This window comes from Convolutriloba macropyga, chromosome 4, assembly GCF_964194025.1.
Source record: "Convolutriloba macropyga chromosome 4, txConMacr16.3, whole genome shotgun sequence".
NCBI lineage: Eukaryota > Metazoa > Xenacoelomorpha > Acoela > Convolutidae > Convolutriloba > Convolutriloba macropyga.
In genome coordinates, this window is record NC_134471.1 from 6,268,777 (window position 1) to 6,294,846 (window position 26,070).

Genomic DNA, 26,070 nt, shown 5'->3' on the forward strand with positions numbered 1-26,070 from the left:
GGCAGCGATGGAAGCAAAAAATTGAGTTGTTTGAAAGCTTGAAAATTTAAGGTGCCACTTTTTGAACAGCTCAATTGAGGTTTGGATCTGTTTTTTAAAAAAATGTTGAAACAGACAAATGGAACAAATTTTCCAGGAAACAGTTCCAAAGTCATCAAAAGAAATCAGCAGCCCATTGAGGGATTCAAAATTTGCAACTGACTAACATAAGAACAGGCTCATTGCCTTTAGCAGCAATTTCAGAAGCATCGCGGACTAAAATCTTGAAAACCCTGGTAAACATCAACTAACCACTATTGATGTGAACATTACATTAAAATTCGCCCTCAGAAACCAAAATTTTCTAACACTTATCTCACACAAGTAGTTAAAGAGGATTTTTAAAATTTTTCAAGCTTTAAAGTAATTTGGTTTTTTGTTCCCTTTAGAACTCAGTTGCGAATTCTATTTTAGTTATTTCGGTCATGACATTGTGTTCTCTTTTAATAAAAATGAGAGCTACTAAATTTAATTTGTTCGTGTATTAGTAGTATGGCACTGTTCTTTGTTTTAATCATAGCAATAGTGATGTTATTAAAATAACTAAAAAAATTACTTGAGATAATGATTACTCAGTGCAGTTTTTTCTGTCAGAACCATTGGCTTTTTCTGTCAGAGAAACTTTTTAAGCAAGCCATCATTCTTTTTGATTTCAATTAAATATTATCTATTGCTTTGTTGGCAGAATTAGATTATTTAGGTTAGAAATCTGACCAATTTATTTTTGCGCTTCTTTCACATCTTTTAATTGCGAGTCAATTATTTTAAAATTGACGTAAAGCTTGTTTTGAATTTCAATCTAGTTTTCTCTGTTCCCTATAGCAAAATCAGTTTCATCTCGATTTTTTGATGATTTGTTGCCTCTCAAATTTTACTTCTGACCGAAAAGCAATTCCCGTAACATTAGTTTGTGCTAAAAAGCTATTCAGAAATACTTGGTTTCGAACGAGCGAGTAATTTTTCATAAATTTCTTTTCGCAATACAGTTTACCTATTTACTGTAAGTCTTGGCGTTCAATTTGGCAATTTCTCAACAAATCAGAACGGTAAAATATTATAAACGAGTTATCAATTGTTTTGATAAATGTCAGATTACATTGGTACTTACTGGCATTCCAGGACTGTTCTAAGGTTAGACATCAGGCAATGAAGGAAAAAGAATTTTAAAATCTACCTTGCTAAATTTTTCCGAGAGCAGCAGTTTTTGTTGAAATAAAAGGGAATACAAAATTTTGTAACTTTTTCACGAGGAAATTTTTAATAGTTTTTGTAACCATTATGTTTCAAATTCATGAGTTGTTACGAATTTGGATCAAGTTTGGATCGAGTTAAACCCAAATCAGGATATTTTTGTTTTAATTGGTCAGACAAACGCATTCATTTTTGCCTGCACAAAACAAACAATGTTCAAATTTAATTCAGTATCGTTGATGATGCGTAATTTTCTCATTAGAGTAAGAAATTAGTGTAACAGACGAAAACTAGATAGAAAGATAAAAATTTTTGTAATAGTTTTTCCTGTAGGGGTTCTCCGTGTAATTTAAGCAGTTCAGAAAGAAGTTGTGATTTTCAGATAAAATGAAACCTTTCCTCATTCTTTATATGAAAACTCAACTCATGTTGCTCAATTTTTAAACCTAGGTGAAACCCATTGATTGGGTCTTCTAGTTTTTAATTAATTTTTTTAGGCATATAAGACATAATGAGTAGGCGCATCGTTAATTTTTTTGGACATTGTACCAATCAAATCTTATTTCTTGCACATCACTTGAATTGTTTACTTTTAAAGGAACCTTAACTCCAACAAGTAATGATGTTTTGACTGAAAATGCGAGTTCTCTTTTTCCGTCTCATGTTTCTTTTTGGCTTTAACTTCCAAAAACATTGAATAAGATGCAAAGTCAGAGGATCTTTGCAGACAAGGCAAGAAATTTTGAGTCGTTCCCATTGTAGCCCCAGCTTCGCGGTCAGATAACCTATAGCCCCCCAATCATGTTAAATATACCATAAAGGGGGGCTACATTTTCATGGAGCTATAATGGGAAAGATAGAAAACGGTGCTGTGCCGTCTCCAACCGACAATTTGGAGTACCCCTGCAAAACATCTGTTTTTGATTAATGTAAATGCTCTCTGCAGGGCGGGGTCATAGTGGACCGGTCACTGTTATGCATTTGCAGCACAAACTGCAATAATTATAAAGTCTTGCTAATTTAAGGTGTTAGAAACAAATGTTTTATTTAAAATAGCCTTAGAAAGAGTTTTTCAAATAAAAAAAGTGGGTGAACGTTCCTCAAGATCAAATGTCAATTACTCATTGAACAAAACTTCCTTTATTGGTTTCAGTTTTCGCTCAATTCTAGTTGATTTTGAATGATATACAAACGCGAAATCAAATTTTAATAATGCGTATCGGGATGAGGTAAACTAAAGTCACTTGGATGGAAATGAAACCGTGGGCCACCCTAATCAGGGCATATCAACCTTTCGATTTTCTTCACGCTACCAGTGAGCTATAATCTGTAGAGCTTTGAATTTAAGTATTATAACTGAAAATGAGTGCAATAGAACTCTCATGGCAATTTCAAATAATTGCTTTTATGAACTCGGAAATTTTATGTTCTCTTAGTTGTTTTTAACAGCTAGTCTGATTTTGTAACCTAATATAATATGCGGGATCTATTTTGCCATCAGAAGCAAAAATACCGGACAAAAGTCGTCCCATTTTCGAAGTTAAGTCCAGATTACAGTCTGCAAGGAACATCATGGTGTCACAGTATAATCATGAAATATCTTGTAAAATATATTTTTTCTTCTTGTTTGAAAGAAACAAAGTGAGACGCTATTAATCGATTTAAATGTTGGTAGACAGGTGGTCATACTGAAAGAGGAGAAAAATCTATATCTGTTACTCCAATTGGGGAAAGTTAATGTTTTATGTACTCCTCCTGTCCATTTCATAAATTTTTTAAAAAAATTACTGAAACAAAAGGCGGACTGAAACCGGGTACGAAAGGCGCCAATAAAAGAACTTTTAGTCATGAAAAGTAGCAAAATCATCATCAACAAATTATAACTATGAGATTCAACTATGCTTCCCTTTAATTTTGTGTGTATGATAAAAAGCATATTATTTGCCAAACCGCGAGGCATGGCCAAATTATTATATTGCTAATTTAATAATCCTTATTTTATAGAAAGATTAAAATCGGGGTGAAATGATAGTGGGGTTAAAAGATAGAGGGGTTAAATGATACAGGGGTGAATAAATCGGGGTTATATGATAGGGGGTTAAATGAATAGGGATGAAAAAGTGGGACGCCATTTGTTTCACCATTTCCATGTTTAGAAAATGTTTCATTTTCACTTGTCTAGAAATGTGACAGCTTTACACTTAAGGTGAAGCTGAAACTTAAGGTCGTAGGCTGAGTTCAATTGAGAGGAATTACATTTGCGCCTGCGGATGAATCTGAATAGTATTAGGTTATGACCATGCAATGCTTAGTATTATATACATAAGTTATTTTGTACAGTAATATGTTGTACTATAAAACAGGTTTAAATTAATGTTCACTGAGTCACCTGAGTAACCAATGAAATACTGTTTTGTGGTTTAACACATTTTCTCAAAGCTGACGGGGAGTGAGGAGTGAGCAAACGAATTAAGGATACAGATGTTTATTAAGCTAAACGAAGCTGACGCTTCGATAAAATTTTCTGAGAATCAAACAACATTGATCTCAACAAATTTAGATGAAATTGGATCTTTTCTGCTAGCGCCCCCCCCCCCCCAGCCTTATATAGCTGATAAATTTGCACCCCCCAAAATCTAAGTTTTCGCGAATTGTAAGAGCGATATTTGCAATTCATTGAAGCAAGTTTCTAGGTAGATTGAAGGCACTTTTAGAGTAGTTGCCTTTAGAAGTTTTAAAAAATCAAGCCCTTATTGTAGCCGATAACACCAAAAATGATCTAATACAGAAATTTTATTGATGCTTACGTTATATGCAACAAATTTTGGTTGAATACGTAATACTTTCAAACCATAGCTGTACTAGCTTTTAGTAAATGCATATTGCTCATATAAGTTCACGTATAAGATTACTTAGCTTTAGCAATATGTTTACACATTTATAAACGGGGGGTGCCTAACTAAGCGGGGGGGGGGGGGGCGCTAGCAGAAAAGATCCATGAAATCTTTTTGTTTGTTAAACTTGAGATTAATAATTAAATAGTTGATTATTTTAAAAGAACTGTCTTCGTTTTCTTTCGCGACCATACCGTGATGCAATGTTTTTGACTTGAGTGTTTTTGACCTATGGTTTAACATATTTTGCGATGCATATGCAACCCAGTGAGCTTATTTAGGTTGGAAGAATGTTTACGATATTGATCTTCGTTGCTCAGGTAACTCTGTTTGATTTCATTGGTCATTTTTGCAATAGTTCTTGCTAGAGTAAATGTTGGTGGTTTCACAGAGATGTATGGAAAAAAATATTATCTTTGAGTTGGTGATGATGATCTGGGTGATATTGAAATTTGTGCAATTTACTGCTCGAATGTCTGAAATTGGCAAGATTGCTTCCATACTTCTGTTGATTGTGATGTTGGTACGGCAGAAGTTCTCATGAATTCTGCTTGAGGTGTTTTGCTGGACTCAGAATATGGTGAACTTAAGACAATATTCTTAAGCTATGTGAGTACTTCTGTTATCTATTGGTGGATGGGTTGAATTTTCTAAGAGCCTCTTGTTTTAGGGAACTACAAAGTTTTTGTGTTCACAAATATCATTCATATCTTCTGTTTTGAACTCCTGAGTCAATGATTTTAGGCTGACTTCGTAAAAAACTTGAGTGTAGCTTGATTTCTATCTAAATTGTTAATTGCATGTTGTTGGGATTTTTTGACACCATAGAAACCTCTTCATTTATTTTTTTGTAGTTGCCCTAGTTTTTATTGTACTGCTGTTTTTGGGTGCAGTAACATACAAAAGTCTTGTACTTTCAACGGTATAGCTTTTGCTTTTCTGCCGTAAATATCACTATACTCATTGAAGTAAGAAAATGAAATTTATTTTGTAGCAAAGTTATCATTCGTTTTTGTTTGTAAACCCAAATAACCGAGTTTGACCTAGTTCTAGCGGTGTTTTGTTGTTGAAACAAAACTCAATTAATTTAGTGCAGTTAAATTAGGAATAGCGGCCGAAACAAAAATTGTTGTCGAAACAAAAATCAATCAAATTCAGTTAAGTTAAGTTAGAGTTAAAGAGGAAAAGCAGCCAAATTACCGCATTTGTGCCGATCATGTTTGATCTGTTTTCTCATATTTTGAATTATTTTTCAGGTGAAATTAGAATTTTTCAAGAAGGCCCATTATTTAGCAACGCTTGCCTGTAACGTGGCTCAGTTTGAATTCAAGCATTTCTGAAAAATTTTCGATTAGTTTTAAAAAGAAGGTAGAACATTTTTCAGCTAAAAACCCCGGAGTCGGATATGAAAGTCGCAAAACAGTTATATTAAAACCGTGGCTTTTCATCTCTTGAAGGGTATGTTATTATTTGAACAAACAAATTTACATTTTGAGAAAACATCCATTGCACTAATTACGTAAGAGTAACCTAACAATTTTGGCAACCACCCGGTGATATACGAAATCTGCCAAAAAAAAGTTTAGCAGAATGTCACAATAAAAGTGTTGCTCTGAAAATCTCATGCTTGGCTTAAATTTGCTGAACGACAAGAGATAAACTATCAAAAAAATTGACAACTATCAAATATTCCGAAAAACACAGGAAAATTTACTTCAATTAAAAATTGGTAAACGTTTTTGTAATGGCAATATGACATTTTAACTTCGAGTACCATATTCTGTATGGTAGCCCTTTTCGCAGGCGTTTTCTTGGAAGAATTGTTTCTATTTCTGTCAGTTGTTCTTCTCGATGTTCAATCATGACAATTTTGATTCTAAATTCATTTCATTTAACGGGTAAGTTTTATCGATTGAAAAGCTTATCGAATGTATTGATATGAACAAATCAAGAATAGTTTCAAATTGGGATTCCTCAGTCTCAATCAAAACACTTTTTGTTTTGAAAATGACTCAAAACAATAATCTTGCATCAATTAAGTTTCGTTATACTGACCAGTTGTGCGTTTTAAATGTTTCTAGATAAAGCTTTATTTAGAGAACGACGTTTCGATGGTCCTGTTGATCACATATGACGAGTGAGTTCTAGCATTATAAGTTTGACACCTTTTACTGGGTTGTACTGTGATCGTGGAAACTGTTGTCTGATATTCCTCAATTTCCATGATGTATAAGCATGATTGCATCGCCATGTAAAACTGTTGAAATTATTTTTCCTTCTCTATTTGAAACGCCACGGTTCACTTGTCAAACAGTTTTGTCTTTTTTTTGTTCAATGTTTTTCTGCATCTCCACAAATCCCTTTTTCTTCAATGAGTGATTTCATTACTTGTGTCAGGCTATAGAATGTTTGATTACACTGAACAACAGGAAAATCAGTTGCGACAGAAACATCCATCAGGTAATATGCTTATAAGAACTAATCGCTTAGAAACTTGTTTGCAAGAAGTGTCCATTGTATCTGTATCTGTATCTGGTCGCAAGCGTAACTTTAGTGGCAGCTGTAATGGCACACCCCAAATGAACCCCGAACTTTTCTTGTTCGCTCACCCAAATAGCAAAATCAATCTTGGCAGGCTTAGCTATATTAGTCCAGAAGTCTTCTGGTAACTTTGAGTTGTCAAGTTTTCTTTTCCGAAATCTACATGTTGTGAACTCAAGCCGATTTGCACAAAAATTTTGTTCTATTGCATTAAACTCCATTTCAATCTCTTATTCATCAGCCGCTCATAGCTCAAGATAGCAAAGTGCTTCTCTGGCAAAATGAAGTTTTATAAAAAGCAGTTAAACAGCATCTGGTCTCGATACAATTCTTTTGACCTTCAAATTTGCAATTTAAAAACATTTAAATTTTTCGTACTCGAGAGAACTGATTAAATTGCATTGCAGGTTACTTATTTGGTTGTTGGAAAACTTGTTACAGTTGCATTGTTAACAGCCGTTGCTTCGGTAGCGGTATCACCATGTTTTTCGATTTGAAGAAGTATTATTGAACTTCCAGAAAATGAAGATGAATCAGTGAAGAAATCGTTACATTGTCACCCATGTAGGAGAAACTTTGTTGTGTTAGAGTCAATAATTTGAAAAAAATGTTCATTTTCCAGACTTATAGATGTAATCATTGTAAAAGCATGGCGATAAGTGTCAAAATATATTGCTAGAGCCGCAAAATTGTAATGAGGTAACCTGGTTTTTTTCTGGATCGGAATGGAGTAAAGTTATTATTAAAATGAAGGAAGCGTGGAATACGCCTACAAAACCGGGCAGCATTGCTAGGAACGACAACTTTTTAAAATCTATCCAAAAACTTAATCAATTGGACAATTTTTCATCAATCAATTTATTCAAATTAGACTAAATTTAGCTTTTTTGTCCGTCAAAACAGTTAAATTTTTTATGCTTACAGACAACATGTTTCCAAGAAGTTGCAGAAAATGTTTAAAATTTCAATATGCTGCAGAATCCTTAGGATAGACTGTTTGTGGAATCTTAATCAGGTGTTTGATCAATTTTTACCACTCCACAGTTGCTGATTTTTAAAAATCAATAGGTGAAATTGTCTGAAAAAAGAAAATACGCTCATCTTAATTTCTTGGGGAAACAATAATAATTTAACTAGAACTCAAGCTTAGTTCACTTTATAAGCAAGGCAAATGGTGCGAAATTCAGATGGCACAAAAAGCATACAAAAAAGAAAGCATTTTTGCCGATAACGAAAACTTTTCAGAGCCACGTAACGAAAGTAAAGACAAAAACAAAAAAAGATGTCAAGGTCTATAAAATCATTAGCAATTGAATGACCTCCCTAAACAGGCGTTATCATGTCTAATTAGAGCGTGAATGAGATTAGGTGACAATAACTGTTAAAAATCACAAATTTTTATGAGAAAAAATGATGTCAAAGTCATGAAAAATGTTGGACACGAATACAATCGATTAAAGCGTATCAAAGAAGACTCATAAGATTGTCAAAAGAAAAATTTAACAAGACTACGTGGTAGAACAATTAAAGTTGCGAGTGGTTGAAAAACGAAGTGACAAAACAAAAAAATGAAAGTTGGAAAAAATTAAAAACAAGTCATTAAAGTCAATTTGCATGTAAACGAAGTTTTGCCGGCTTACCAAACACTTCTTTTGCCCTGTCTGAAAAGCACTCACATTTTTTGCCCTGTTTCAAAAGGAATGAACAAAGCAACAACTCTTCCCTCTTATCTCGTTTTTGTTTACAGGGTCAAATTGATTCACACTTTGATCTTCGGTTTTCGCCCATTCAATGATCAGAATAAAAAAGAAGCGAAATCCGGAACTAGGACTTGTCTGCGCCAAAACTTCTATACAGCTAGAGTCCACAGACAAAATTAATAAATACAGAGAAAAAATAATCTTAACTTGAATAACAAATAAGAAAATTTAGTTAATTTTTCAAATAGTGAGAGTGCACCAAAAAGAAAAGGTTTGGTTAATGTGACCGAGACAATTAAACGACAAAAATTTAGGTAAAGCGGGATACCAACAAAACTACAAACAATCGGTAACTAAAAAATCCGCTGACCAACAGTCGTTTTTCAATTCCCAATGAACAGAATAAAACAAAAGCATGGGTGAAAAGTCCCTAAAATAGTCTCAAAACCCTCAAAACAGCAGAAAAGGGGCCAGAATAGCTTAACATTCAAGTTAATCACCAATAAACTATAATTACCGAAACGTCATCATAACAGGCCAACAATTGAACCAACACAAAAAAAATCTGATAAAAACCACCCGTGAATCAATAACCAGCTAAATTTCGGAAATTTTGTTTGACCCTAATTAATTGCTTTCTCGAAAATAGCCATGAGCAAAAACCACACTTGTCGCTCCATTCTGCGAACTTGCTCAGCATTCAAACCACTCTTTCACGCTTTTCACTTCTTGCTTCTAAGTTCACTCAAATGAAATTGATTAAAAATCACAGCCCGAAGACTAAAGAACTGACTCGAAGTAAAAATAACTCCACCTCCAAGTTAAACTTTACTTGATAAAAAACCGATTAATTTCCGTAAACTAATGAATTCACAACTGAACTCTTTAAAATGTTTAAAACTCCTTCCAATAAAATATCAAACTAACCAATTGCAAGCAAAAGGGATTTCTTGAAAATGCAAATTAAAACAAAAGACAATATCAGACATAAGCACAAACAGGCCAAAATAAGATTTTAATCAATAATCTTTGACAAAATAGCCACAAAAATTAGCAAATACGTCAGGAGGTGACCACCCTACTATTGCAAATTGTAATTGGACCCAAAAAAAAACACGTGAGCAAGTATATTCGATTGCCTCACCAAATTGCTTCCACCTACTTTCTTGCTTTCTATCAAGAATTGGGATGAACAAAACCACTTTCTTCTCTTTGCTGAATAACAAAAGAAAATCACCATTTTTGCCAGCGCGGAATTTACTTTTACAGCCTCATTCAGAAGAACGCACCTCTTTGAATTGTAAACAAAATGGGCCCGCTATAACAGCTCGATTAGGTTCAATAGGATGTCTGCTGACCATTACAATTGTGCCAAATTTGGAGCTTGTCTAGACCAACAGCCAACTGACATACCAAAATCAACTAAATAAGGTTATCAGTAAAATGGCTTCAGCAATCAGATCATTATATTTGGTTCGTTATCAGGTGCCGTTAAAAACAAGAATAATTCATTTTAAATCACTAGTTTTGTCTCATTTAGATTTTAGTGCAATTTTTTTCACAAAATTTACCATCTCTATTGACAGAATTAACAAACAGATAAACTGGGGCATAAAAGTTTGCTTTATGAAAACCAAATACGATACTGCCAGAGATCTACTTCTGGAGACTAAAATTCTCCCAACAGAGCTCCAAATAACACGGGTGTCATTAAATAGGTTTTTCAATATTCTCCAACAAACAAGAAATCGCCCTAAAACATTTCAGATTTTTAGAAAACGTGCCAATTATTGCAAACAAACGAACCCATAACTTTTTCTTAGAACAAAAACGTAAGTCAAAACGAAGTAATGGTTCAATTGTTCGTAACTTTATTCGAAAATGGAACACATTTCCAATTACAATTAGAAAAGAAACGTCGAAGACCAAAATTAAACAAAAAGTTACAGCGGAAATGCTTAAACGACACGAAAGAGTTCCAATAGACAGAAGGGTTGCAGGATTCAAACATATTTTGTATTAAACTATTTTAAGAAAACCGAACCTTAGTTTGTTATGAAATTAGATAATAATGTTTGATTAATAAATTTCTAACATGTAACATTAACCAAGTGGTTAGTTTAATTTAAATGTTTCAGATTTTTAAAAAAATAAATGTAGAATTGCTTTTGAAAACTTACATAAATTTTGTGTCCAAAATTCAACATTTGCAAGCACTAACTTACTTTTGGTTTAAAGTAATAAAATTCGCTACTTTTGACTTCGCTGGAGTGCTTTTTTGTTATTCAGATCAATTTTTGTTGGCAATTATCTGCATTTAGATTTTATAGGCCTTAAATTTTACAATCACAAATGACTAACGCCGGGTGAATTGCTTTCCAACAACTTGTGAGATAATTACGTTTAGCAAGCTTATGTTCAATTTATGAAAGTAGGCGCTATAAAATGGAGGACACTTCCGCAAAAACGAGGGTGGAGAGGTTTAAATAGTGAGATAGTTATAAATACCAAAAATGCCCTTGACAGAAGGAACATAATGGTGGGAAGGTGCAATATGGGACAAACATATTGGGAAATTCGCGACATGAAATTACATCTCTTTGTCAGTTCAACTCGATCGCACACTTAGAGACAAATAAGGCTTGTAAAGAACTAATCAGCAAAACTATGCCTTCCGGGGTCACAAGCTTAAACTCGTTTCTGGAGAAATGTCACTATAATTTGTCTGTTGTTAAATAATTATGTCGAACAAACAATTGCATAAAAAAACAATCATAACCAGTAAATTGCCCGAAAATAGTTCATTGATAGTGGACATTGACCCCACTGTAAGGTGTTGAGACTGAATTGGTTTTAATACAAAATCACACCCTAAATATTTTCTATTTTTCAAAGGGTGAGCTAGTTTCTTCTGAAGTTGCATTTGATTAGATAAATATAGTCAATTCAGCTTTTACATTGGACAACAATACGCTTAATACTAATTCCAGTTAGCAGTATGATATAAGGATCAAGTTGTTATCTACCCCGGGACATGTTCGAGAACATTCGATCTTAATGCCCGGGCTTTCTTTGCTCACGTCAATTTTGATTTCGCTTTTTGACCTTGAAAGTTATTTGCGGAATTTTATTCTTTTCCCTTGACTGAACAAAAAACTAGACCCAAACTAGACTATGCCTATGCAAATAGTACTTCCGGTAAAAAAACAAGAAAACCAATAATCCTTTTTGCGTTGAAAAAAACCAAGAGCACTACAACAGAGTTCAGTTTTGTGGCAATAAAAAGGAGCCTGGTTTAAAGTAAAACTGGGTTCTTTGTTTAAACAATCAAACTCAATCAAAGCAATAATCAAAAAAGTTACACAATTATATTTTAAAATCTATTGTACAACTGTTATACAGCAAATTATTATAAATTTGTGCACCTTTTCGAGTTTGTATAATATGTACATAATTATATACAAGCAACAATTCATTTTTTGTTGAGTGTAATTTTGCTGATGAATAATCGGGAGTTTGAGCACGTGTTCACACTGACATTTCTTGTCTGACTGTGAATATTGGATACCCGATCCCTCTACTGGTAATGTAGACGTTGGATACGGCAAAATAGATCAGATCCAGTGTAGAAATCACCTGGAACACATCAACAATCTCACCTTTTCCAACTGGGCCTTTTCAAGATACTGATATTAAATTAACTCCTTAGTTAGACATCTCTTTATGGAATCTTAGTTAATCGCAAAGTTCTCATCACTTCAAATTTTGAACACATCAAATTGTCACCTGGAAACATTTTGAAATTGGGCGAGACGACGAGGTAATGAAATTACTGGTCGCTTTTTCGCTTTACTGTTGACTAGATTTGGACCCAAAACTACCCTCTCTTTGGGCGAGTTTTTATCAAGATTAGGTCCCCTGAATTGGGATCTTTCTCATTATAGCCCCCCTCACCAGTCTATTGGGGTGGATGCTACAACTGGTAGCCTTTTAAGGAGGTAAGATTGATCTGTGTTTACCTGTGTCATTTGATTGAAAACAGCCCTGCTCAAAATTGGTGTGTCTCAAATACCGACCATCTGATTAAAGGTAGATATAAAACCCCACATTTGCAATTTTTGGATCTCCGTTGGTGCCGAAGCTTATTGGGTGCACACTATTTGCACCTCCAGACGCACTTGCCATGTTTTTACGTATTGATTTACTATGTAATGGCACGTGCTCTGTAAACGGAGGACAATAACTTACTGTGGGTACAAGCAGAAAAGAACCAAATTTTCTTTTAGCATTTTCTAAAATGCTACCCAATTGAGTTCAGACGACTACTTAGCACTACTTAGATGGCACTACTTAGATGCACACTACTGTCCTTTAACTAGTAAATGTTCATAAAAACATAAAAATCAAAATTCAATAAGCGATTTCAGCAGTCACTTTTTGAGGTAAGTCACGAAATTGACCTAAAAGCAGAGCAAATTACGTCACGCACACAAATTTTAACTGCAAAGCAGTAAAAATCACTGGAATTGAAAAAGTCAATTACAAGAAGTCAGGTCGCAAGAATCATCGATGGAGACGACGCATTAAAAAACATAGCAGGACAAGTCCTAAGGTACAATTCAAAGAATTTATTGACTCAACAAAAATAGAGCTAGAACGGGATATGATTAATTGGGAAAACCATTTCCAAAGAAAATCAGATAAAAATGAAAATAAATGTCAAAATGACGCATGTAAACAAAAAACCATTAGCGAGAAATGAAACTTTGTTCAAATGAAAAACTAGGCCTAGAAAGAACTACGAACGAATTGGGAAATCCATTTAGAACAAATTGGATCCAAAAACTCGAAAAAAAAAAGTAAAATCAAAGTGAAATTGCAGCATGTGAACCACTAGCGAGAAAGTAAATTTTTGTTCAAACATCGTTTTCTCACTCCACTTTAAAATTAGAGCGAAAATCACTCCGCAAAACCACTCGCTTTTTCGCTCCACTTCCTGTTTCGGCGTGACAAAATCACTACTCCAATTTGACTTCGAAACCCACGAAATTTGTGAACAGATCTTAAAAAAAGACAGCCCCCCAAAACAATTCAAATTTTTTGAATTGTAAAACATAGCCAAAAGAATTCCCAAAACGACTTGAAGTAGAAAAGTGACTCCCTCTCTTATCTTTAGCACATTCTGCTTAATTATACTAAGCACTCATCCGAAAAGCAGGAGAGATACTTCATAAAACAATTGGAAACTGCCAAGAAAAAAACCTGCAAAAAAGTTTGTAATTCTTTTCAGTCAAAAATGCCATGTCTAGACTTGAAGAGCCACCCCATAGTCGCAAAACCTATAAAAACCATTCTTACTAACGAACTGATTGAGAAAAACGACAACGAGAAGCGTAGGATCAGAAGAAATAGGTAAAAATCTTAAATGGCATACAGCCAATTTTCTCTGACAAAAATAATTGAAAAAATAACCAATCAAACATTAATCGTCAAAAAACAAATGAATTCTTGATAACACGAAATTAAACCCCTTGCTGTGCAGAGAAAGACCTTTACTATTAATTAAGACCAAAAACAAAAAAAACAAAGAAAAAGTGGACAAAAATTGGAAAAAAACGGACAAGTATGGGTACAATTGTGTAAAATAGAGAGATCCGTACGTTCAAAAGAGTTGCTCAAAGCATGCATTTCCAAACGTACAATGCCATACACTTTGATTTTCAGACAAAAAATCCGCTCAAAATTCAAAATGAAAATTGATTAGAAAACCCATAAATCAACTCTCAAATTGAGAAATTTGTGCCAATTTTTTACTTGAAAAGAATTATAGGCTCTGCAAAACCTTCTGGCATCAATTTCAGCATCGATCAAAAACCATTTCTACAAAAGGAAACATAACCGACTAATGTCGGGCGAATTGCTCTCAAACGACCGGCTTCGTCATAGATAGGCACGGTTTAGTGAAACTGGCTTTAGCTTAATTGAAGGGGCGTAAATGAGCGCAGCGGGGGATGGGGTGCAACGGGGGGGGGGGCTGATGCGGTGGAAAAAGCGGGCGGGGGGGGGGGGGGTCAATCTCTAAGAACCGCCCTTCACACCATAAGTATAAGTCTCCAAAACAGATTTTGTGAATCGCATACTTGAAGACTAGCGAGCTGAAAATCTCTAAGAGCACTTAATGCCCGCTGGGCGCTACCTGTTTATCTCGTTTTTGAGGACGAAAAGTCAAAAGCGTCAGACGAAAAATCAGTCAAGCAAAAAATCGCATTAAAAAAAGACCGACAGGACTAATATAATTGCTACAAACTTCGTTTGCGAGCAATTAAACAAGAAAACTACTCAAAAAAGTGAGCAAAATGGACACAAAAACGTCTCAAAACGGTCATCTATATTCACCGTTCCATCAAAAACATTGATGCGCATGGTCAAAAATTGCTCTCGCTTAGCAGAAATCTGTTCAACATAACAGCCTTTCTGACTTTCATATTCAGCTCAAAATTCCGCATGAACAAAACTACTTCCTGTAAAAAAAAGACTGATAGAAAACCAATACTCCTCGTCGAGTCGTAACAAAAACCACGATGTCCCAAATAATATCCGCAATCACTTTTCGCGGCTATTTATAAGAGTTGAGCACAATTCAGCGCACAGTGCTATATTTACGTACTTATTTGCTACGCCTTTGACACATTTTTTGACTGAGTCGCACGCCGATGGAGTAGAGGAACCGGGAAGGGGGACTAACTATCTTTTCCGCTTGTAAATACCCACCACCCCCCGGGTCCGATCACACGCTATGTTTTTAAACAAAGATTGATTTTATAATTGCACGTGCTCATTAGCGTGGGAGCATAATAACGTATTGAGGGAGGTGTAAAATCAGGAACTCAATGAAAATTTTCTTTTACCGCGCAGATGTTGGAAGTTTCTTTGGGGCAAAAATTAGTTACCTTCTAGCTCGCAGCTGCAAAATTTCAATTTCGATAAATTCTATCACCGAAAAATTGGCTAACACTACTACGATCACTTACTTATTAAAGGACTATGATAAAATTGTGAAAATCATTTCTATCAGATCAAAAAAAGATTTAAAAAAATAAAAAAAAACAATCAAGGTCAAAATGCCGCATGTGAACAAAAAAACACTAACGAGAAATGGAAATTGATTGAAACAAAAAAACTAGGCCTAGAATGAACAAGGAATGGTTTGGAGAAATATTTTTAAAAAAATCCAATCCAAAAAATTGAAAAAAAAAACAGTAAAAATCAAAGTGAAAAGGCCGCATGTGAACAAAAAACCACTAGCGAGAGAGCGAATTTTTGTTCAAACATCGTTTTCTCACTCAACTTTAGAATTAAACCGAAAAAAAATTTCACGCCGCAAAGCCACTCGCTTTTTCGCTCCATTTCGTGTTTCGGCGTGACCAAAATCACTACTCCAATTTGACTTCAAAAATCATGAAAATGTGTGAACAGATCTTAAAAAAGGCAGCGCCCCAACACAATTCAAATTCTTTGAATTGTAAGACATAGCCGGAAGAATTCCGGAAACGACGTGAAGTAGAAAAGTGAACCCGTTACTTACCCTAAGCACATTCTACTTAATTATACTAAGCACTTTAACAACAGGAAGAATATCATGAGAAAACTAAACGACAAAAACTGATACACAGACAAAATTTAATTTTAGATGCGACTTCAAAATAAAAACGATTGTTAAAAACCTGTAAAACCGAACCATTGGCAACCATTAGTTGGCGCAAACTTTGACTGTTAAATAAGTCACTCATCCAAAACGCAAGAGAGAAACTTCAAAAGACTATTGGAAAATGCCAAGAACAAAAAAATCCGCAAAGAGAAAGTTGTATAATTTATTTCAGACTTGAAGAGTTACCTCATAGTCTCAAAACCTATAAAAACAACTCTTAATTAAGAACTGGTTGAGAAAAACGAGTGAGAAGCGTAAGATCAAAAAAAGGTAACAATCTTAAATGGCATGCAAAAATCGGCAAACAGTTGCTCGAGTTTAGCCAGTTTTCACTGACTAAAACATTCGAAAAGAATCAAAATCATCGAAACTGCCAAAACAAATAATATCAGCAACGTAAATTCGCAGATGCTATAAAAAAGAACAACACAAAATTTACCAGAAAAGCTTAAAACAAGGCAAAATGGTTAAAACAGCTGAAAATTGAATCTATAAGTGTAAAATTTGCTTCCGATGTTCAAAAAAGCTTCCTAGCACACTACTACTTGTTTATAAAATGCGAGTAGTGAAAAAAGGGGGGTCTACCGCACAGTTTTAGGATCCCTCCCATCCAGTCTCGAACCTAAGTCAAAATTACACTTCAACAACTCTAGATTAATGCCTAAACCACTGCACTACCAGAACTAACTGCTGTAAGGTTCAAACGCAATATATTTCGTAACTGTTACGGTTGTTAACACATTATAAAGTGAGTATTTCAACTGAAAATAAGGTCATAAAATAAAGTCAATTTGGTTCAGTTGGTTAACCTCGCTCGCAATCCCAACTGAATCAGGTTGACTTTTCGAAGCCCCATAGTTTCCACCAGATTCCAACTAAAACTGAGAAAATTCCACTGAGACGGAGCAGGTCTTGAAATTTTCCCATTATCTTTCTTTCGATAATTTTTTTTATCAAAAGCAAATAAAACCCGCCTATAAAACAGGCCTTTTTCTTACAATAGCAACACAACAAAAATGTTGAGCAACCTACCGAGTAGCTTTCGATTCATTATACACAGTGCCCAAATTCTACTACCTGCTCAGCAAACTGTTGAGTCCCTATCGGTCAAGAGACGTAAAACAGAACATGCCCAGTTAACCTTGACCGCTCAGCGACAACCGAAAGGCCTAGCTCATTAGATTGACCAATTCACCGATTGGCAGTTTGCAGTCGTCAACCATGAGCCCAACAAAATTGAACCAATTGCATCCTTCAGATGGTGTGATGACATCTCCACGGAGCACCAGCACATCATTGTCCATTCAAACGATAATCCTAAACACATGGAGAAAACTATCAAGTCCTTTATTCGACATGAAAGCAAAGTACTCAACGAAATCAGAGCACGAGTGTTTGTGCCCCAAAGCGCCTTTCAGACATTTAATCAACAGTTCTTGCGATTCAACGTATCGGAGATTTCAAGACGAGGAGACATCTTCGAAGAGTTCATACGAAACACTGATTCTTTAGTTGAAGACATACCAAAGCGAAGCCAGCAAATGGACTTGGTGTGGGAAATTGAGAGATCTAGTCCAGCTCGCAGAACCGAAATCAATACATTAACCGAGTACCAGAAGCGACTAATTGCAAAAATTGAAAGTCTCGAGAGCACTGACTCCCCATTCAAGGACACCATTGAGGCATTTGTAGACATTCTGGCAGCCGGTTGGGGATCATTATACCGAACTGATCATTCAATGTTTATTGAAGTCCATTGTGGACTCACAAATGCACAATGTTCATGTTGGGAATGCTGGGATGCAGCAACGGAGGATAATGAAATTATGGAAAAAACCAATGACTCACCAAAGTAAACAAAAAACATGATAACACGAGATAAGAAATATTAGATAACTTGATCATTATCTATTTCATATCCTTTTAAATCAGTCGCATGTTCCAATCTGCTGACATTAATAAAGTTTTGTGTAATTTCAAGCTTGTCTCTCGAGCGTTTCCACAAAACGAAAAGTCGAAAAATGGTTTTATTGCAGTTTGCATGCTGATAGATCCGAAAGTAGATGTCAATGCAGTTGACAAATTAGCTCCATATGGTGGACTTATAGGCCCGGGAGATAGTGCACTACATGAATACTTAAAGATTCGAAAGTCCTTCGAGTGCATGCAATTTTTCACGACGCATATGGTTTTATGAAAGAAAAGTACAAAACCTATGGTTTTATGAAAGAAAAGTACAAAACCGGCCCTGGTTATATGTACATGATTTCAAACTTTCCAAGCCAGTTTCTATTGGGTCACATTAGCGGCATTATTCATTGGACCGCTTTCAAAGTGCTCTTGTCAGACACTTTCCAGAAGATGCCATTTTGATATGACAACTTATGATCCAAACCTATTCACTTTGCATATTTCAAAGTTAGCTGCTATTCAAGTTATACAAAACACCAACAGCTCAAGTATTGTATTGAGGAAACAATGTTGGAAAAAATTGAATGAAAAATTCATACTAGTTCAAACAGAAATAGATTTGACTTTAAATGAGCTGCAATTAATTTCCGATGCGGCCAAATTAGCTCTCTACTTTTTCTCTGCTTCTGAAGAGGCTAACAAGTCAAAGCCACCAAAAGTGTCCGGCCGCAATACAAACTAATAATGGCAGATTCGCCGGACTGTTCGATCGAATTAGCAAACAAAATTATTTTTGACAAAGAAGATCAGGAACGACCCCCTTGGAAGATTGGATGCAGTGTTGAAAGATCATTAGTATTCTGTATTATACATTTATTTGTGCTCATTGGTTCAATTGTATCATGTATCCTTTATTTATTTGATTTTAATCATGATAGTGACAACAAACCTCATATCTGGTCTGTCTTGGCCTTTTGCTTGGGCTGTATAATCCCTACACCAAAATGATTAAAAGAATCTCAACCGAGCCACATTTGTTGATGATGGTGGTAGGACCCAGTGGTTCCGGCAAATCAATGTTAGTTGTTGATCTATTAGTTAATGAAAAAATATTTCAACCAAGTTTTGATATAATTTTGACCCGCGGAAACACAAAACTTAAGTCCCGCGGAAACACAAAAAGGCAGCTTTTGATTTTTGATGATATTTATAATGAAGCATGCAATCAAGCAGAGTTTCTTCAGCTTGTTGTCTCAGGTAGACATCAAAACCAACACGCCATTATTTTGAAACACAATTTGTATCAAAAAGGTCAAAATGCAAAAACAATAGAATTAAATGTCACTCAAATGCTGTTGATGAAAAACCCCCGCGACATTGTTCAAATTGATTGCCTAGGGAGGCAGTTGGGTTGCCGTTCTCTCTTACTATCAGCATATAAATCAGCAACCTCAAAACCATTTGGTCACCTATTGATTGATTTAGATCCTCGATGTGATGAGAAGCTGCGTTTATGTTCACAGATCAACAGCGACGTTACCATTTTTTATTGCTCGAGCACACCGCAGAACATAATCAAACTTGATGAATCGTTCACAACATCTGAGTACTTTAGATCTCTTTATAACTCTTAAACCATTACTTCAAAATTTTTTCTCCTCCACTGTTCCGAGACGTTTGTTAAATTCATTATTGACTGCGTATTTAACATCATTAAAGGAACAGTTTCTCTAAACCTTGACAACCAAGCAATCAATAAATTTAAAACTTTCGAAAGAATTATTTCCATATTGTGTGACAGACGTGTGAAAATCAACAGCAAGCGGAAACTGCTGTCAACAGACAAAGGGATCAGACTACTAAAAATGATTAACGACCCGATTCAAAAATACTTCAAGTCTACAATATGACACAGTCAGCCGCCGACGAATTCATACTAATTTCAGTAGACACTTACAAACAACTTACTACCGCCGCAATTTCCCAACCGTCCGGAGAAGAAAGTACAAAACAAGCAATTCTACAGAACAAAAATCTAGGCGAAAGCGAGACATTAGCTCAATTGAGCATCGCATCAGCATTGAACTCAAAGTCAGTAGATTTGCCGGAATCAGGGAGAGAAGACGAAAAGAAAAAATCGTCCCAAGAAGCTTCGCAATTAACCACAGAACAAGTTGAGTGTGTTATTGATGAGCTAACAAAATCAGGCTTGAGCGGAGGAAAAATTGAACGCAGCAAGACAATAATCAAACTTTTAAATGAGTCAACACTAATAAGCATAGACGGTAACACTGGAAAGCTGCATGGTAACTTCGACGGAAGTGCTTCAACATCAGACCTAATCGAATTTTTGATAAACCTGCAGCTTCCGACGAAAAAAATATCCTCGGAAGATCTCCATATTTTTAAGGAACTGAAAATAGGTAGTCACCTTGTCGGAAACAAGAGCGCAAAACAAGCGGCCTCGTGCGCACCCCAACAACATTCTAACACCAGAGGTCAGCAGCTCCCATGGCTTTCGATGTTTTAAATAACTTCAAAAAAAAACTTTGCCCATACAACTATTGTAAGGTTTCTGCTTTTAAAGGCCGGAATTGAAAGGCACCCATGACCTTCCAAAAAGAAACTAAAATGCGGATCATGTAAAAAGTTTCTTGGAAAAAGTACAAGATTAAGGCCTCTATTCTATTGCACAATATGTGGTTGGGTACACTTTCAATGCAGCGGACTTGCAAATGCCTCTGAATATGATAAAAACACATTCACTTGCACTAAATACAAAAGCGAGAGAATAGTATCGTCGGCGCTTACAGAAAACGCCGACTATAGAAAAGCTCAGAAATTTTACACACGTATTGGGTTTCCCAGTTCATACGGCAGCGTTGATCGCTTGGCCAAGGAGACAGGCATCCGAAGGTCAACAGTTGAAAACTACCTTGCAACAAATTCCACTTTTACAAAATTTAAACAAGCCAGGCAGCGCTTTCTGCGTCTCAAAGTGCAGTCATACAGAATAAACGAAATCTGGTCTATAGATCTAGCAGATATGCAGTCAATTGCCAGCGAAAATAAAAACGTTAGATATTTGCTTGTAGCTGTGGACACATTGAGTCGCTATCTGAGAGTTGAACCCATGAAGGACAAAAACGCATCAACTACAAAAAAAGCTTTCCAGAGAATGCTGAAATTAGGAAAGAAGAAAATATCTCCTGAAAGGGTATGGGTTGACGACGGAAAAAAATTTCTTGGAGCATTCAAAAACTTTTGTGAAGCAAACAAAATTATTGTTTATCAGACTCACAACGAGAAAAAGAGCGCATTCGCAGAGCGAAACATTCGATCTCTAAAGTCTCTTATTTACAAGTACATGAACGAAAGTCACACCACAAAGTACGTTGACCAACTTCCGAATTTTGTTAAAGTTATAAACGGACGTGTGAATCGAGTAACCGGTCTAGCACCGAAGAATGTATTAAACAAACACACCAGTTATCTTGTCTCATTGAACCTAAACGGTAGGCTCCAGAAACCAAATTTAAAACAGGCGATACAGTACGCATTCGGAGGAAAATTGAGACCTTCCATCGTGGATACAAAATACAGATTAGCCACGAAGTTTTTCGAATAACCGAAGTTTTAACATTATATCCCCCTACCTATAGAATTGTATCTAATGACTCAAATGAAGAGATAAGCGGAAGATTTTATGAATCTGAGCTTGTTAAATTCCTAGAAGAATGAAATTACCTGCAAGCACTTTTACTATGAACCTTATTTCCAATTCCTCAACTGAAACTTTTCCCAACAATACCCTCGCAACATTTTCGAATCTGCTACCAAGAGTCATAGATCTGAACAAATCGAAAGGTTTGCGGCAAGTTGCCCTATCGGAAATATCATGGCCATCAAATGTCAAAAATGTCACAAGTGGTATTGTCGAAATAAACTGTGCCCAAAACGAAGAGAGTGAAACTGATGAAGAAGAGGAAGATCAGGATGAAGCAGCAAATGCGGGTGAACTCGAAGCTCCAATTGAACCAGCGATAAACAAGGAAGTATTCGTACCAATTTCACGAAGAAAACGAAAACCAATATGGACGACAAGAGTTGATGAGGAGGATCCCCCACCGAAAAAAAATTAGCATTCCCCAAGGAATTTATCAATCAGCAGATCAAGTCCTGGAAAAGATATGCGAAAGAGTCTACAATTCCAGAAAACAACAAACATGGCCTATCGAGTGGTCAGTCAGTAGATATAGCCAACTGTTACGTATCCGACCAGGAGCAGCAAAGAGGGATAGAAGCAACGAAAAGAATCAGGATGAGGAAGCCGGCTTCATAACGGCGGATACAGACGCGAAGATGAAAGTGTGAGCAACGATAATGATAAAACAATCAGGTTGGTTTCGTTGGATTTGAAAAACATACTAGGCGTTGAAGACCTCTCGCCAAATTCAACTCCAATATTTCCTGTAGACATCTATGGAGGACGCCACACAATTGAGCATCGCATCAGCATTGAACTCAAAGTCAGTAGATTTGCCGGAATCAGGGAGAGAAGACGAAAAGAAAAAATCGTCCCAAGAAGCTTCGCAATTAACCACAGAACAAGTTGAGTGTGTTATTGATGAGCTAACAAAATCAGGCTTGAGCGGAGGAAAAATTGAACGCAGCAAGACAATAATCAAACTTTTAAATGAGTCAACACTAATAAGCATAGACGGTAACACTGGAAAGCTGCATGGTAACTTCGACGGAAGTGCTTCAACATCAGACCTAATCGAATTTTTGATAAACCTGCAGCTTCCGACGAAAAAAATATCCTCGGAAGATCTCCATATTTTTAAGGAACTGAAAATAGGTAGTCACCTTGTCGGAAACAAGAGCGCAAAACAAGCGGCCTCGTGCGCACCCCAACAACATTCTAACACCAGAGGTCAGCAGCTCCCATGGCTTTCGATGTTTTAAATAACTTCAAAAAAAACTTTGCCCATACAACTATTGTAAGGTTTCTGCTTTTAAAGGCCGGAATTGAAAGCCACCCATGACCTTCCAAAAAGAAACTAAAATGCGGATCATGTAAAAAGTTTCTTGGAAAAAGTACAAGATTAAGGCCTCTATTCTATTGCACAATATGTGGTTGGGTACACTTTCAATGCAGCGGACTTGCAAATGCCTCTGAATATGATAAAAACACATTCACTTGCACTAAATACAAAAGCGAGAGAATAGTATCGTCGGCGCTTACAGAAAACGCCGACTATAGAAAAGCTCAGAAATTTTACACACGTATTGGGTTTCCCAGTTCATACGGCAGCGTTGATCGCTTGGCCAAGGAGACAGGCATCCGAAGGTCAACAGTTGAAAACTACCTTGCAACAAATTCCACTTTTACAAAATTTAAACAAGCCAGGCAGCGCTTTCTGCGTCTCAAAGTGCAGTCATACAGAATAAACGAAATCTGGTCTATAGATCTAGCAGATATGCAGTCAATTGCCAGCGAAAATAAAAACGTTAGATATTTGCTTGTAGCTGTGGACACATTGAGTCGCTATCTGAGAGTTGAACCCATGAAGGACAAAAACGCATCAACTACAAAAAAAGCTTTCCAGAGAATGCTGAAATTAGGAAAGAAGAAAATATCTCCTGAAAGGGTATGGGTTGACGACGGAAAAAAATTTCTTGGAGCATTCAAAAACTTTTGTGAAGCAAACAAAATTATTGTTTATCAGACTCACAACGAGAAAAAGAGCGCATTCGCAGAGCGAAACATTCGATCTCTAAAGTCTCTTATTTACAAGTACATGAACGAAAGTCACACCACAAAGTACGTTGACCAACTTCCGAATTTTGTTAAAGTTATAAACGGACGTGTGAATCGAGTAACCGGTCTAGCACCGAAGAATGCATTAAACAAACACACCAGTTATCTTGTCTCATTGAACCTAAACGGTAGGCTCCAGAAACCAAATTTAAAACAGGCGATACAGTACGCATTCGGAGGAAAATTGAGACCTTCCATCGTGGATACAAAATACAGATTAGCCACGAAGTTTTTCGAATAACCGAAGTTTTAACATTATATCCCCCTACCTATAGAATTGTATCTAATGACTCAAATGAAGAGATAAGCGGAAGATTTTATGAATCTGAGCTTGTTAAATTCCTAGAAGAATGAAATTACCTGCAAGCACTTTTACTATGAACCTTATTTCCAATTCCTCAACTGAAACTTTTCCCAACAATACCCTCGCAACATTTTCGAATCTGCTACCAAGAGTCATAGATCTGAACAAATCGAAAGGTTTGCGGCAAGTTGCCCTATCGGAAATATCATGGCCATCAAATGTCAAAAATGTCACAAGTGGTATTGTCGAAATAAACTGTGCCCAAAACGAAGAGAGTGAAACTGATGAAGAAGAGGAAGATCAGGATGAAGCAGCAAATGCGGGTGAACTCGAAGCTCCAATTGAACCAGCGATAAACAAGGAAGTATTCGTACCAATTTCACGAAGAAAACGAAAACCAATATGGACGACAAGAGTTGATGAGGAGGATCCCCCACCGAAAAAAAATTAGCATTCCCCAAGGAATTTATCAATCAGCAGATCAAGTCCTGGAAAAGATATGCGAAAGAGTCTACAATTCCAGAAAACAACAAACATGGCCTATCGAGTGGTCAGTCAGTAGATATAGCCAACTGTTACGTATCCGACCAGGAGCAGCAAAGAGGGATAGAAGCAACGAAAAGAATCAGGATGAGGAAGCCGGCTTCATAACGGCGGATACAGACGCGAAGATGAAAGTGTGAGCAACGATAATGATAAAACAATCAGGTTGGTTTCGTTGGATTTGAAAAACATACTAGGCGTTGAAGACCTCTCGCCAAATTCAACTCCAATATTTCCTGTAGACATCTATGGAGGACGCCACACAATGTTTGTTTATTGTGATCTGATTCAAGACAAAATTTTAGGCAACACATTTACCTCACTTTTAAGGACAGTCGCTCTCATAGCAAACACAGAAGACGAGGAAAACAGGAAAGGGAGCATCATCAGCTACCGTTCTTTTTCAAACCTGCAATGGAAGACAGTTGTCAAGTCTTCTTTTCAATCAATATCAATTACCCTCAGAGACGAAACACGCCAGCTAATGCCATTTTTATCAGTCGGATGCTCAAATTGGTACTCAAACAGTCGGCGGCGGCGGCAGCCCCCAAGCAGCCCATGGAGGACCAGCTCGTCAATTTGGATCAGGAGCAGCAGGGCTTGGAGCACTTGCGGTACAAGTTGGGAGATGTGCTCTACCATTATTGAAAAAGTATGCTTTACCATTGGCCAAAAATTGGGAAAAAACTTAGTGACAGCAGCAATACCAGAAATTGGACAGGTCATTGCAGGAAAAAAGAAAATTAGAACAGCTGCTAAGGATTCAGTGAAAAAGTCAATCTCTGAAAGTCTCGTTGTTGCACAACCGTCCAATAAGCCGGCCGGGGCGGCGCGCTGGGTTAGCGGACCGCAGCGGGGGCGACCGGCGCAAAAAGCGCGACCCGTTCCGCCCGAGCGCGTGGCCCTCCCCCGGTTGGGATCGGTGAAAAAACGTCATGACGGAAAAGCGTTATCAGCACCAGCAGGAACAAAGACCGCTGGCAGCAGAAAACGGAAGAACGCAGCTTCAAGCGTCACTTCTACAAAAAAGCCAACGAAACGCAGTCGGTCCGAAATTTTTTCAAACATCAAATACTATTAGCAAGCTAGATGATAGATAGCGAGCTAGCTAGCTAATCATCAACCAATCAACCAACCATCCAATCAACCAACCAACCAACCAACCAACCAACCAACCAACCATCATAATCAAGATCATCATTAGTTTTATTAGTAGTAATAGTACAGCAAAATGACGATACAGTCCAATTCAAATTTGGAATTCAGAAGCCTGGCAGACGACATAGCAAACCCGGTTACACACACAGCTTTAGATTTTTCGAAAAACCGAGCGTATTGATCAATTACGAGAGTGGACATGACCCAGAAGTCTTCCCCCAAACCGGACCAAGGGGACCAACACTAGACTTTGTAAT

General features: G+C 36.5%; 1 protein-coding gene across 1 annotated transcript in view; it reads right to left on the reverse strand.

The window, feature by feature from the left end:
• Window positions 1-11,573: 11,573 nt before the first annotated feature.
• The window catches only part of LOC142338236 (choline/ethanolaminephosphotransferase 1-like), a 102,110-nt gene continuing 87,613 nt past the window's right edge, over window positions 11,574-26,070 (reverse strand). Inside the window, exon 8 of the mRNA XM_075387896.1 lies at window positions 11,574-12,001. Coding sequence (XP_075244011.1) covers window positions 11,894-12,001 — 108 coding nt within the window. The 3' untranslated portion in view covers window positions 11,574-11,893. The remainder of the gene's footprint in view (window positions 12,002-26,070) is intronic.